The sequence below is a fragment of the Sminthopsis crassicaudata genome, chromosome X (genome assembly GCF_048593235.1).
Source record: "Sminthopsis crassicaudata isolate SCR6 chromosome X, ASM4859323v1, whole genome shotgun sequence".
In the NCBI taxonomy this organism is placed as follows: domain Eukaryota; kingdom Metazoa; phylum Chordata; class Mammalia; order Dasyuromorphia; family Dasyuridae; genus Sminthopsis; species Sminthopsis crassicaudata.
This window is the reverse complement of record NC_133623.1, coordinates 86,048,873-86,062,429: the sequence shown is the minus strand read 5'-3', so window position 1 is coordinate 86,062,429 and position 13,557 is coordinate 86,048,873. Positions and strand designations below refer to the sequence as shown.

Here is a 13,557-nt window from a genome sequence, read left to right as displayed (position 1 = left end):
AAGCACTTTGCAAATCATAGGTGCTTTATAAATACTACCTACTATTTTATACCTTTATTGAGCACCCACTGTGTGCTGGAAAGATAGAAAATTTAGACATAACATGATCCCTACATTAATGAGATTTATAGCCTAGTATGAAAGGTATATGATTTTTACATAGTAAATACACAAAGAGGGGTAAACAACAAACTGTGCGATCTGAATATGGAACTGTTATTATTCATTAAAACTATGGGAAAGACCTTAATGAAGAACTCATCGTTACTCTCAAATCTTCCTCTCTTTCTTACTTCCCTTTTTCTGGTGAGGGCACCACTATCATAGTCTCCCAGGTTTGCAACTTCTAAGTCATTCTCAATTCAGATAAAAATAAAGGAGAGGAATAGATTTGGATGGAGGGGGATTCTTGTCCTTTTTGCTATTCAGGGGTTAAGATAACATTCATACCTAATCTTTCCGTCTAGCTAAATTAGGTGTGACCTTTTCCTTTTGATATGTTTTAAGAATTGTTTTATACTGATGGGGAAATAGAATATTAGGTTATGGTGATAATGAATTTGCCACTATTCAATTATTGAATTTAATGTTGAATTTTTAGCCATAATTTCCATTTTGTAAGCTCGTGACTATCTTATTTTTGTTTTTAGAATATAATTCAACAACAACTAAAGATGTTTCAAAAAGGCAGAAAGATTCAGAGCCAGAGACTGAATACGATTAAACAGCAATATGAACAGTTCTTAAAGGTCTGGTATATGCATGGTCTTCATACATTGTTAAAACTTAATTTCAACATTAACAGTTTTCTGAATTGATGGAAAATGTTTACACTGTTTCAGTATTTCATCATGTCCTAGAGTTTACCCTTGTCTTTCTATGTTGCTAAAGTACAAACTGACATTTTATGAATCATCTAATAGGAAATAATAAGTGCCTACTGCATGCTAAGCTCTGTGCTAAGCACGGGGAAGCAAAGGCAAAGAAAGACAATCTCTGCTCTGAAGGAGCTCCGTGGTGGAGACAGCATGTGAACAACTGTGTACAAAGAAGCTATAGGCAAGGTGAATTGGAAACAATCAATAGAAGGAAGGCACTAGAATGAAGGGTCATTGGGAAAGAATTGCTGTGTCAGGTGGGATTTTAGCGGGGACTTGAAGTCAGGATGTGAGAATGAGGAGGGAGGGTATTCCAGGTTTAGAATAGGGCCAGTCAGAATGCCCCGTGGGAAGATGGGGGGTCTTGGATGAGAACCAGCAAGAAGGTTGGTATAAGTGCATCGCAGGGCAGGGCAGGGCAGGTTAGAAGAAAACTGGAAATATTGGGAGGTTATGAAAGACTGAATATCAGACTTTTTTTATTTGACACTGTAGTTGGTAAGCCACTGGTGCTGGTGTTTTAAAATCAGTTTTGACAGCTGAGTGACAGATGGGCTGGAGCGGGGAGAGCCTTGTGACAGGCAGTCCCACCAGTATCTATTGTAGCAGTCCGGGTGTGAGGGGATGAGGGACTGCGCTGGGGTGGGAGTAGGGTCAGAAGGGAGGGGGCATGTGTGAGGGATGCTGAAGGTGACCTTGGCAAGGTGTGGTCACAGTTTGGAAATGGGAGAAGGACATGGAGGGTGTGAGCTTGGAGGTCTGGGAGAAGAGTGCTAAAGAAGAGGAGGGTCCGGGGTGGGGGAACCATGAGTTCAATTTTGCACGGAGTTAAAATGTCCAGTCAGGAGGTGGGAACACAAAGGAGAATGAGCAGAGGTTGGAGCTGGGCAGGTGGATCTGAGGATCATTTGGCTGGAGTTTGGCAGCAGGAAAAAGTCAGCTAAGCATAAAGCTTCAACCAAACCAAACGAGAGGGCTTTGCTTGGTCCTCGGCAAGGTCCTTCTGTCCTTCCGGCGGGATTTCAGGGCAGCGGATCGTCACCCTTAGTTCTCCTCCTGCATGGTTGTAACCGGATTCTTGTCTGCCTTTAGGGTTGCACTAGTATTTCCTTTAAATTCTTGGCTTGTTTGTCTTTACCTTCTTAGTCAATTAAGTTTCTTCCCTTTCGTATGCTGCCGGAACTGCTACAAATGTCATCACTTTAGAAAAATATTTAAGCAAAGTGGGAAAAGGAGCATAAAAGATTGGTATCAAAGCATCCATTAAACACCTGTTAAAATACAACCCCTTGCCTAAATCGTGATGGCTTCCAGGAGGCTGTACCTGCTCCAGTGAAAGCCAGAAGGCATTTGAGGGGAGTATACAAAGCCTGCTGCTCTCAAAGATTTCTATTCTCTGTTTCTGTCTCTGTCTCTGTCTCTGTCTCTGTCTCTCTCTGTCTCTCTCTGTCTCTCTCTGTCTCTCTCTGTCTCTCTCTCTGTCTCTCTCTCTCTCTCTCTCTCTCTCTCTCTCTCTCTCACACACACACACACACACACACACACACACACACACACATACATTTCTGTGTCTGTCTTCTAGACTATACATTGGACTACACGAGCAGCATCTCTGGGCAGGTGGCGCTGCTTGCTAGAAGGGCCCCTCCACAGGGGGGATTAACAAGCAGGCTCCCATTCTCTTACCACTTGCCCTTCCCAAAGCTCAGTAGTCTCTCTCCAAATCGTCCCTGGGCAAAACCCACACTGACATATTCTCTGAGTCTGGCTATCAATGCTCATTATGCATCTTATTCATCAGTGAAAATTTATACTCCTTAAAAGACGGAATATGTTGGAATATGCATGAATTTACATCATAAACAGTGCAGATGAGCACGCCGCAGAAATAACCCATAAGTTTTCTACTTGTCTAACAAAGCTCACCAGCTACCTAACAACTGGCCTTCACGTTATAACGACGTACAGCAAGCCTGGGCACATGTGCTGATCTGACACGTAGCAAATCGCGTGCACGACAGCTTTGCTTACATTGGTTCTGAGCCTGAATGCCATGCTGTACTTTGTGTAGATTTTATGGTTTAATGAAAGGCACAGGTGCTGGGCCTTGTATGGCCAACATTGGATTGTATGGCACAGTTGGATAAAGGTATAGATGGCACACTCCTTACATTTTCAGTTAACAGTCAGTTCTTCAGTGTCCTGAAGACAGCACCCAGAAAGATGTAAACAGGCTAGCGTCACTGAGTCTTAAGAAGGTGACATTCACTAGGGAGGAGAAAACTCCTTGGATACAAAAAGTTAGCTATACACTTGCGAGGTGCTGCAGATATAGATGGACAACTGTTCTGAAAGCTGGAGGTTTTAGTGACCTTCAGACTCAGTGTGAGTTAGCAGTGTCCTGGAAGCCAAAAAGGCTCATGAGATCTTGAACTGTTTTAAACAAAGACATAGCTTCCACTATAGGAAGATAGTAACGCCACTGTTGTACGCCCTTGAAAAACCTCAGTCTTGAATATGGTGATGGGTTCTGGCTGCCACTGGAACAAGCCGTCTCTACAGTGCTTTCTCTGGACGCAGGGGCCATTTTCCATCCCAAGTTTGTTGGGATTGCTGTGGATCCCTGGATTGCTGAGAAAAGCTGAGTCTATCATAGCTGGTCATCACACAATCTCGCTGTTGCTGTGTACAGGTTTTTTTCCTGCTTCTGCTCATTTTACTCAGCATCCGTTCATGTAAGTCCAGGCTTTTCTGAAATCACCTTGTTCGTCATTTCTAATAGAAAGATAGTATTCCATTGAATTTATATACTACATCTTATTCAGTCATTCCCCAAATGATGGGCATCCCTTCATTTTCCAATTCTTTATCATCACAAAAAGCGCTGCTACAAATATTTTTATCCACGTGGGTTCCTTCTCCTCTTTTGTGATCTCTGGCACTGCTGAATCACAGTGAATGTACAGTTTGATAGCCCTTTGGGCAGAGTTCCTACTTGCTCTCCAAAAAGGTTGGATCATTTCACATCTCCATCAACAATCCATTAGTGCCCCAGTTTTCCCACATCCCCTCCAACATTTATTATCTTCTTCTTCATCTTAGCCAATCTGAAAGGCATGAGGTGGTACTTCAGTTGTTTTAATTTGTATTTCCGCAATCTACACTGCTTTAGAGCATTTTTTCACATGAATTTTCAATTGAAAATTTTCTGTTCATAACCTTTGACCATTTTTTAATTGGAAAATGACTTTTATTCTTATAAATTGTACTCAGTTTATTTTAGAAATAGGGTCTTTATCAGAAACACTGACTGTAAAAATTGTTTCCCAGCTTTCTGCTCCCTTCTAACCTTGGCTGCACTGCTTCTGTTAGTGTAAAAACCTTTTAATCTAATGTAATCTGAATTATCCATTTTACTTTTCTTAAGGTTCTTTTCTTGTTATTTGGTCATAAATTCTTCCCTTCTCCAAAGATATGACAGGTAAATCATCCCTTGGTCTCCTAATTTGCTTATACTAGCATCCCTTATTCTTATGAAATCATATACCCATTGTCTTGGCATAGGGTGTGAGATGTTGATCTATGCCTAGTTTCTGACATACTGTTTTCTAGTTCCTTAGCAATTTGTGTCAAATAGTGAGTTCTTATCCCAGAAGCTGGAGTCTTTGAGTTTATCAAACAGATCACCTGGTCAATTGTGTCTTTTACGCTGATGAATTCCATTGATCGACCAGTCTGTCTCTCAGCCAGTACCAAATGGTTCTGATGACTTCATAGAAGAGTTTGAGGTCTGGTACCGCTAAGGCCACCATCCTTTGCATTTCATTAATTTTTTTGAAATTCTTGACCTTTTGTTTTTCCAGATGAATTTTGTTGTTTTTTGTGACTCTGTGAAATAATTTTGGTCACTTTGAGAGTATGATCAAACGATTTTGTGAAGTTTGGTTGGAAGACCTTGTGCCTTGTACCTAATACTTGTTCTTGTACCAAAATTAATACAGATTTATTTTCTTTTTTATGTTCTGTATATATATCATATATGACATCTAGTATCTATCTATCTATCTATCTATCTAATTTATATGTGGGTGCATATTATTATAGACTACGCTAAGATTTTTGGGACATCCTGTATGTAACAAGGTAATGGAATATACCCCTTCCCTTGCTGAGTTCTTTAGGCAAAGGCCAGGTGACCGTTTGTCAGGCATATTGTAGAGGGGATGCTTTTTCGGGTATGACTCAACCTGTGAGGCCCCTTCGAATTTTGAAATGATGTCATTTAATTTGAACTGTTTTGGAAAGTGTGTCAGAATTGGTTTCTAGGAAGAATGGATAGAATTCTAAGCCTGTGGTCAAGAAGTCCAGAGTTCAAATGGGGCTTCAGACACACCTCCCTCCCAGGGTCATTGTGAGATTGAAATGAAGGAATAATTGGAAAGCGCTGAACACAGAGTAAATGCTTTACCTAAATGTTAACTTTTTAATAATTTTTTCTTGATACAAAGTATTGCTAGGTAAAGTCTTCTACTACATCACCGGGGCCATTGTAATTTGGCAGGGATGGTTGAAAATGATGGGTAACTTGGATGGTTGTCTGCAGATAATATGCTTTGGGAAACCTTTTTGTAAAGTCTGGGCTAGTTCCAAGAACAGCTGGAGTCAAGATAAGTAAAAGTCCTTGGTCTTTAGGGGGAGAAGTGAAGGAGACAGACAAACTGCCACAGTTGTTTGCCACACCAACCTTTCTCCTCCTCGTCCTGCCAAAAAGTGAGCCTGGCTTGTCTCACACCAGCCTCTAATCCTTCCTACGATTATCTGTTCGCACCAAACATTGAGCCAGCACGGAACAGTGAGAAGGGCCATTTTTCCAAACTTAGGCTAATAGAATCATCATTGGATAGTAATTAGCCTTAATTAGTGCTCGGTTGTCTGATTCAAGCACACGTTTTAAGAGTTTCAGTCCTTTACAGCTTTTCTTATTCTCTTCTCCCCCAGCATGTCACATAATCTTAAATACTGTGTAGTAGGTCTGAAAAATACTACTTTACTGTGTGCGTATCTCTTCCATGGTATACTAATGGTTTAAAAATGATACTAATCTTTCAGCTGCTAGGTTTCTTTATATCCCTTGCATAGTTGTTGCACTGCTATTAGGGGACATTAAAATGTGCTACCACTATGGCAAACTTGGTTCTTTTATCCTAGTTTATTATTCTTCACTATGTTGCTTGGAGGGTAGGACCTTAAAAAAAGCACATTAACAGTCATAATGGAGTTTTCTTAACACAATTCATTCAACTGTTGTCTCTTTCACCCAAGAAGGTAAGAAGAGGCTTTCCTGTCAACACATTTATTTGGCAGAGAATTGTGTGTATTTGAATTAAAAGTTAATTTTAGAAGTGAATTGTTAGAATTTAGAAGATACAGGTAATTTTTAATAATCGATATTGGCATTTTACTTTGTAGGATATGGAAGACTTGGAAAAGAACCATGAAAGCTTTCTTATAGGTGCACAAGATGAACTACAAGAATAAGTGGCCATGTTACAAAAGAAAATTATGATGGACATTGTAAGTAATGTGGTATATTTTCAACTGAAAAAAATTAAGATTAATGCATTATACATTTCTTTCATCAAACAAAAGAGCATGTTAAATTATATTATATTAAAGTTTATTATATTACTTTTAAAGTATTAAACATTTCCTTTCGTATCTCCTTTTTTGTAACAACAACAGCAAATATTGGCAAGAGTTGAAAAAGTTATTTAATCCATGTTATTCTTATGGCTCTTTGAAGAAAGAATGTAGACTTAGTAATATGGTACAACCATGAGCTAAAGGAAATGCAAATATTTGCTGTGACTTAAGAAAGATGGTTTAAAAGATTATTTGTTGTTACATGGCTTATCATTGCAAGATTTTCTGTGTTATATTGACTGAAAATGCCTCAATGAGTAATAAATAATAAATTAAAATATACTCCCTTTATTCTTTTTCAGGTCCTTTGGGATTGGTGAATTTTTCCTTACTGTTATCAGTTAAAAACTTATGGTTCCTAATAATAAAGATTTAACGGAATTTCACCTTTCAGGCTCAGTAGGTCTTTTTAGCTGCAAACATACTAACCACCTCAACTGCTAATTAAACCAAGTGCAGAGAAACATGTAAGTGCATATACATATACATACTCACGTTTTATTTAATATACACATTTTGTTGTCTGTACATTTCAGTTCTATAAACAAGCTAATGAAACTTAGATATTAGAACTAGAAACTTAGAAATAGACTTAGTCAAACTATATTGTTTAAAGAAATCAGTTTTTGGTCTATATTAACAAGACAGCCAAGAAAATAATTCTTTAGTGTGAAAGACTTAACAGTGTATGTGAACTTCAGTTCTAAGGAATGAACATTATTTATAATGAAGTAACATGTTCTTGGCAATAATGGGAATATTTCATAATTTAAAAGGTCAATGCTGCTATTTAACATTCTTGGGTTATTTCATTTTGCCTTTATACAAAACCAAGTATTTTTCAAATTAATATTTACATGAAATAAATGTAATTTTGATTTTACATTCTTATTCAAGATTAAGCCATACTTCACCTATGTTGATTTTTTACATGTAGCACATGAAATCTGCAGTCACATTTGGATTTAATATCTGCAGAATTAGCACATGCTTGAAAATCATTTGTTTAGGAAGCAGAGCGGAGATGCGTCTTTATCTGAGCTCTCCCTGCTGTCCCTCAAATCAACACCAAATCAAGCCTCTGAGCTGGCTTTGGAGTGCTAGAACCCACAAATATTTGTAGTATAACAAATTTCTAGCATAAGATATTTTGGAAGAACTTTAGAAAAGGTCTTTTTCAATTGTGCATGGAGGGAGGGGCCAAGCACCTGGGGTGGTCTGGTAATATAACCAGAGGAATCTATAGCAGTGTTTCTACTCTGTCCTGGTTGCATGCTAGTAGATCAGCAGATTAGCTGCAAAACATGCAACACAAATACAAAAGACAATAGGGAGCCTAAACCCCCAGAATATCATGGGACCTGGCCATGCATCCCCCAAGCACCGGAAGGTAGTTGCATAGACCCAGCTCAGCTACTGTCACCTTTCAAGGAAGCTTGGATGATCTCCCCTTTGCCCTAAAAGCAGACCTCAACATTTAAGAAATCAAAAATCAAAAAGAAGTAAGACCATAGATAGTTTTTTTTATGTAGAAAGGGTAAAACAGATCTCAAAATCAGAGATCATCTCCAGGTGAAGCCCCAAAGGATGATATGAATGAGTCCCCACAATCTTGCAGAGCAGGGCTCTCTTGGAAGAATTCAAAAAGGACCTTAAAAGAGAGAAGAAAAATGAGAAAGGTTTGGGAAAGGAAACACAGAAATTACCTGAAAAAAAAACCCTTAAAAATAGACTTAGTGAAATGGAAAACACCTTGACAAACAGAATTTGTAAAATGGAAAAAAATCCATTGAACAAAACAACTCATTTAAGAATTCAATTGGCCAAATACCAAAAAAAAATTAAGAAAAGGTAACTGAAGAAAATAATTTTACATTTTTCCTACTTTTTCTTTTTTTGTTGTTTTTCTTGACTGATTCTTGTGGTCTCATTGAGTCATTCGTTTCCATTTGTTCAATTATGAAGTTTAGTGAAGTATTTTCTTCATTTACTTTTTTTACTTCTTTTTGTATTTGTCCAAATGAATTTTTAAATGAGTTGTTTTGTTCTATGGATTTTTTTTTTCCATTTCACAAATCCTCTTTGTTAAGGAGTGATTTTATTTTCCTGTTTCACAAATTCTGTTTTTCTGTGAGTTTTTTTTTTCTTTCTCTATTTTATCAAATTATCTTTTGATAAATTATGTGCCGTTTCCAAACCCTCTTGCAAAGTTTTCATTTCCTTTCCCCATTTTTCTTCTAGCTCACTTTTAAGATCCTTTTAAATTTCTTCTAGGAGAGCCTGGTGTGATAAGGACTATATTATATCACTTTTTGGGGCTTCATCTGGAGACGATCTACTTTTAGATATGCTTAAGTCTCCTCAGGATTTGAAATCTGCTCTTCTCTTTCACCATAATAACTATCTGTGGTCAGAGTTCTCTTTGCTTTCTTACTCATTTTTTTAAAAAAAAGTTGGGATCTGATTTTAGGGCAAGGGATATTTTCCAAGCTTTCTCTACAAGCAGTGATTTCCTCTCCAAGTGGCCACGACTGTGCTGGGTCAGTACTGATTCCCTCCCGGTGCTGGGTGGGCATGGCCAGGTCCCATGAGGTTCTGGCACTTCAGGGCTCACTATTTACCTTTTGTGTTTGTGTCAGATGTTTTATAACTTCTCTGCTGATCTACTGGCTTGCAACCAGGGCAGAGTGGCCAACACTACTGCAGATTCCTGTAGATTCATCCCCATAGGTTTTCCACCACATGGAGTCTGCACTGCTCCACAGAGTCTGCACCACCCCAGGACTCTGCATTGTCTGTGCTGCCATCTGTGCTCAACCTGCTTGTGCTTGGCTGCCTCTCTCCCGGTTCCAATTGACACAGGCCTTTCCTGGCAATCTTCAAAATTATCTTCTGTTGGCAATTTGTTGCACTCCCAATATTCCTGGATTCTGCCATCCAGAACTGGATTTGCTAATTAGTCTGAAGGTGTAGGAGAAAGTTAGAAAGAAACGTGTGTCCTCTCTACCATTTTGGCTCCCCATTGGAATTTTCACATCAGATGCTTCTTCTCTGAGCCATTCTTCACTCAGCAGCCAAAAGGATGTTCCAAATCCCTTGGTCAATTAATCCTTTCAGTAAATGCAATGGCTCCCCAATCCAATTAGGATGTCATACAGAACCTTCTGTTTGTCCCTTCAAACCTGGCTATGTCTTACTTTTATATCCTTATTATATACCACTTGATAATGATACCATTAATCAGTCAACATTTCCTAAGTGTGTACAGTATGCCAGGCAAAGTGCTCAGCCCTGGGATCCACAAAAGTTTCTTCACTCAAGGAGCTTCCATTCTAAGGGGGAGACATACAGACTTCATACAGAATAAGTGAAGGCACTAGAATTAAGGAGGCTTAGGAAAAACTTCTCATAAAAGATAAGATTTTAGTTGGGAAGGAAGCAGATGAGAAAGGAGAGCATTCCAAGCAATGGGGACCACCAGAGAAAATGCCAGAAACTGAGAGATGGAGTGTCCTGTTTGTGGGATATCCAGGGTACCAATGTCACTGAGGTGCAAGAAGTCTAGAGACATAGGAGGGGGCCTTAGCCCTTCAGGAGCTCTATTGAGCAAGGTTTGCCTGCTTTCTCTTCCTCACACATGAGACTTCGTTACCCATCTACATATCACTGCAAAGGCTGTCTCCCATGACTCCTACAAAGTAGGCATCTAATGAACGCTCACTGATCAATTAATTGACTTTCAGAAACATAGCACACTCTTTCACTGACGTGATCTCTGCAGTTTCTGAAATATTTAGACTTGGGTCAGTAAATTTATTCTAGAAACTCCAGTATCTCCCCTGTACACCTGGAATTAAACAGAGACTCCAGTCATTGACTTTCAAAACGCTTGACATTTTAGCTATATCCTACTTTGTCAGTTATATACTGTTCTCTTCCATGTGTTTTTTTTATTTTATAATTATAACTTTTTTTGACAGTACATATGCATGGGTAATTTTTTTTATAACATTATCCCTTGCACTCACTTCTGTTCTGATTTTTCCCTTTCCTCCCTCCACCCCTTCCCCTAGATGGCAGGCAGTCCCATACGTGTTAAATATGTTATAGTATATCCTAGATACAATATATGTGTGCAGAACCTAATTTCTTGTTGCTCAGGAAGAATTGGATTCGGAAGGTAAAAATAACCTGGGAAGAAAAACAAAAATGCAAACAGTTTACACTCATTTCCCAGTGTTCCTTCTCTGGGTGTAGCTGATTCTGTCCATCATTGATCAATTGGAACTACATCCTCATACAGTATTGTTGTTGAAGTGTATAATTATTGAAGTGTATAATGATCTCCTGGTTCTGCTCATTTCACTCAGCATCAGTTGATGTAAGTCTCTCCAAGCCTCTCTGCATTCCTCCTGCTGGTCATTTCTTACAGAGCAATAATATTCCATAACCTTCATATACCATAGTTTACCCAACCATTCTCCAGTGGATGGGCATCCATTCATTTTCCAGTTTCTAGCCACTACAGAAAGGGCTGCCACAAACATTTTGGCACATACAGGTCTCTTTCCCTTCTTTAGTATTTCTTTGGGATATAAGCTGGATCAAAGGGTATGCACATTTTGATAACTTTTTGGGCATAATTCCAGATTGTTCTCCAGAATGGTTGGATTCTTTCACAACTCCACCAACAATGCATCAGTGTCCCAGTTTTCCCACATCCCCTCCAACATTCATCATTATTTGTTCCTGTCATTTTAGCCAATCTGACAGGTGTGTAGTGGTATCTCAGAGTTGTCTTCATTTGCATTTCTCTGATCAGTAGTGATTTGGAACACTCTTTCATGTGAGTGGAAATAGTTTCAATTTCATCATCTGAAAATTGTCTGTTCATATCCTTTGACCATTTATCAACTGGAGAATGGCTTGAATTCTTATAAATCAGAGTCAATTCTGTACATATTTTGGAGATGAGGCCTTTATCAGAACCTTTAATTGTAAAAATGTTTTCCCAGTTTGTTACTTCCCTTCTAATCTTGCTTGCATTAATTTTGTTTGTACAAAAGCTTTTTAATTTGATGTAATCAAAATTTTCTATTTTGTGATCAATAATGATTTCTAGTTCTCCTTTGGCCACAAATTCCTTCCTCCTCCACACTATCCTATGTTCCTCTAATTTATTTATTTATGATCTCGTTCTTTATGCCTAAATCATGGCCCCATTTTTATCTTATCTTATTATGTGGTGTTAAGTGTGGGTCCATGCCTAATTTCTCCCACACTAATTTCCAGTTTTCCCAGCAGTTTTTGTCAAATAATGAATTCTTATCCCAAAAGCTGGGGTCTTTGGGTTTGTCAAACACTAGATTGCTATAGTTATTCACTGTTTTGTCTTGTAAACCTAACCTATTCTACTGATCAACTAGTCTATTTCTTAGCCAATACCAAATGGTTTTGGTGACTGTTGCTTTATAATATAGTTTTAGATTAGGTACAGCTAGGCCGCCTTCATTTGATTTTTTTTCATTAGTTCCCTTGAAATTCTCAACATTTTGTTCTTCCATATGAATTTTGTTGTTATTTTTTCTAGGTCATTCTCTTCCATGTGTTTTACTGTAATTGCCTGCTTATTTTTGATTTCACATCACTCTTAATTTCCAGAAATCTCCCATGACTGGCATAACATGCCTGGCACATAGTAGGTGATCAACACATGTCCACTGAACTGAATTAAATTGAAATTAGGTGCAGAATAAAAGCTTGTTCACCAATTACTTGCCTTTGAGGAACAACATGTCTTCTTTCACTGACATCTTGTGTCCAAACAGGATACTGCAATGTACTTTAAAATTTAGGACAAGGAAAAATACTTCAGAAATCTTCTTATAAGGACGTCCCATTATGTCACCATTTCCCTTGAAGGCTACTATGTTATATGCATTTCCTAATATTACACTTAGATGAATTCCACAGTGTAATTTTATTTATTTCAACCTGTGGGACAGTTTACTCCAGGTCAGGGGGCAAAGAGCTGGAGTAATGAATTCCTTTATTGTCCATAGGAAATGAGGCCAAATCATCAGTATTGAAATTAGCAATTAAACTCTTTATGATCACGAAGATCATCTGATTTAGGACAAAGACATAACTGCAGAGACGCCACTGATTTGCTTTCGCCGGATGTTAGGATTACAAGGTTAGGATTACTCAGGTTGTCTAAACAATTCTCTGGCTCAGAATTCACACCTTTGGTTCAGGCCTTTGAAGGGAGTTTACATCTTTGGACTTCTGAGGTAGAGTTTACATGTTTAAAGGAGTTTGCACCTTTAGAAGGAGCAAGTTCATTGGTTGAAGTATTTTTTTACAAGCCCATTCTCTGCTAGGATAAAAGAGGACAGTAGGGCAAGGAGTCTAGTCTGGCTGGGAGAGTGAATTGAGATGGCAGTCTGGAAGGATAATTTAGAGACGACCGGACCTTTACAACCCTTACGTTCACTTTATTCAATAAAATATTGGCACACATCACTCACAAGAGCAATATTCAGAGAAAACAAATTCAAAAAAGGGTAATAGTTTTGAAGGCAATTTATGAAAGTTATATGAAATCAGAGAGAGACTTGGCCCTTATCCAATGAGGCATGCAGGTAAAGGTTGGCTTTGGTGAGCAGGGTTAGTAAATTGAAAAGAAAACCTGGGAGTTTATGAAATCAGTAAGTGTGGCTACAGCTGTAGTCAATGTGCTAAGTAGCGGGGCTGGGATTGCAGTCTAGCTCCACTACTTCCAGATGTTAAGTGATTGCCATCTGTCTCCCACTGTTGTGCTCCATCTGAACAAAGCCATGTTTCTCTCTGGTCTCTTTACCTCTCCTCATTTCTCTCTGTCTCTGTCTCTGTCTATCTGTGCCTGTCTGTCTGTCTGTCTCCCTCTTTCTCTCTCTTTCTGGCACTGCCAAGCTTATATAGTGTATATCTGTTG

At 38.6% G+C, this 13,557-nt stretch overlaps 1 protein-coding gene across 4 annotated transcripts in view; it reads left to right on the top strand.

Annotated features, from left to right (window-relative positions):
• LOC141548780 (synaptonemal complex protein 3-like) overlaps positions 1-6,968 on the top strand; it is a 43,539-nt gene extending 36,571 nt beyond the window's left edge. For 3 of the 4 annotated variants that reach the window (XM_074277941.1, XM_074277942.1, XM_074277940.1), the window contains 3 exons: positions 651-749; positions 6,348-6,452; positions 6,884-6,968. In XM_074277941.1, coding sequence (XP_074134042.1) covers positions 651-749; positions 6,348-6,416 — 168 coding nt within the window. In that variant the 3' untranslated portion in view covers positions 6,417-6,452; positions 6,884-6,968. The remainder of the gene's footprint in view (positions 1-650; positions 750-6,347; positions 6,453-6,883) is intronic. The other variant, XM_074277943.1, reaches the window with a different exon arrangement.
• Positions 6,969-13,557: the final 6,589 nt, after the last annotated feature.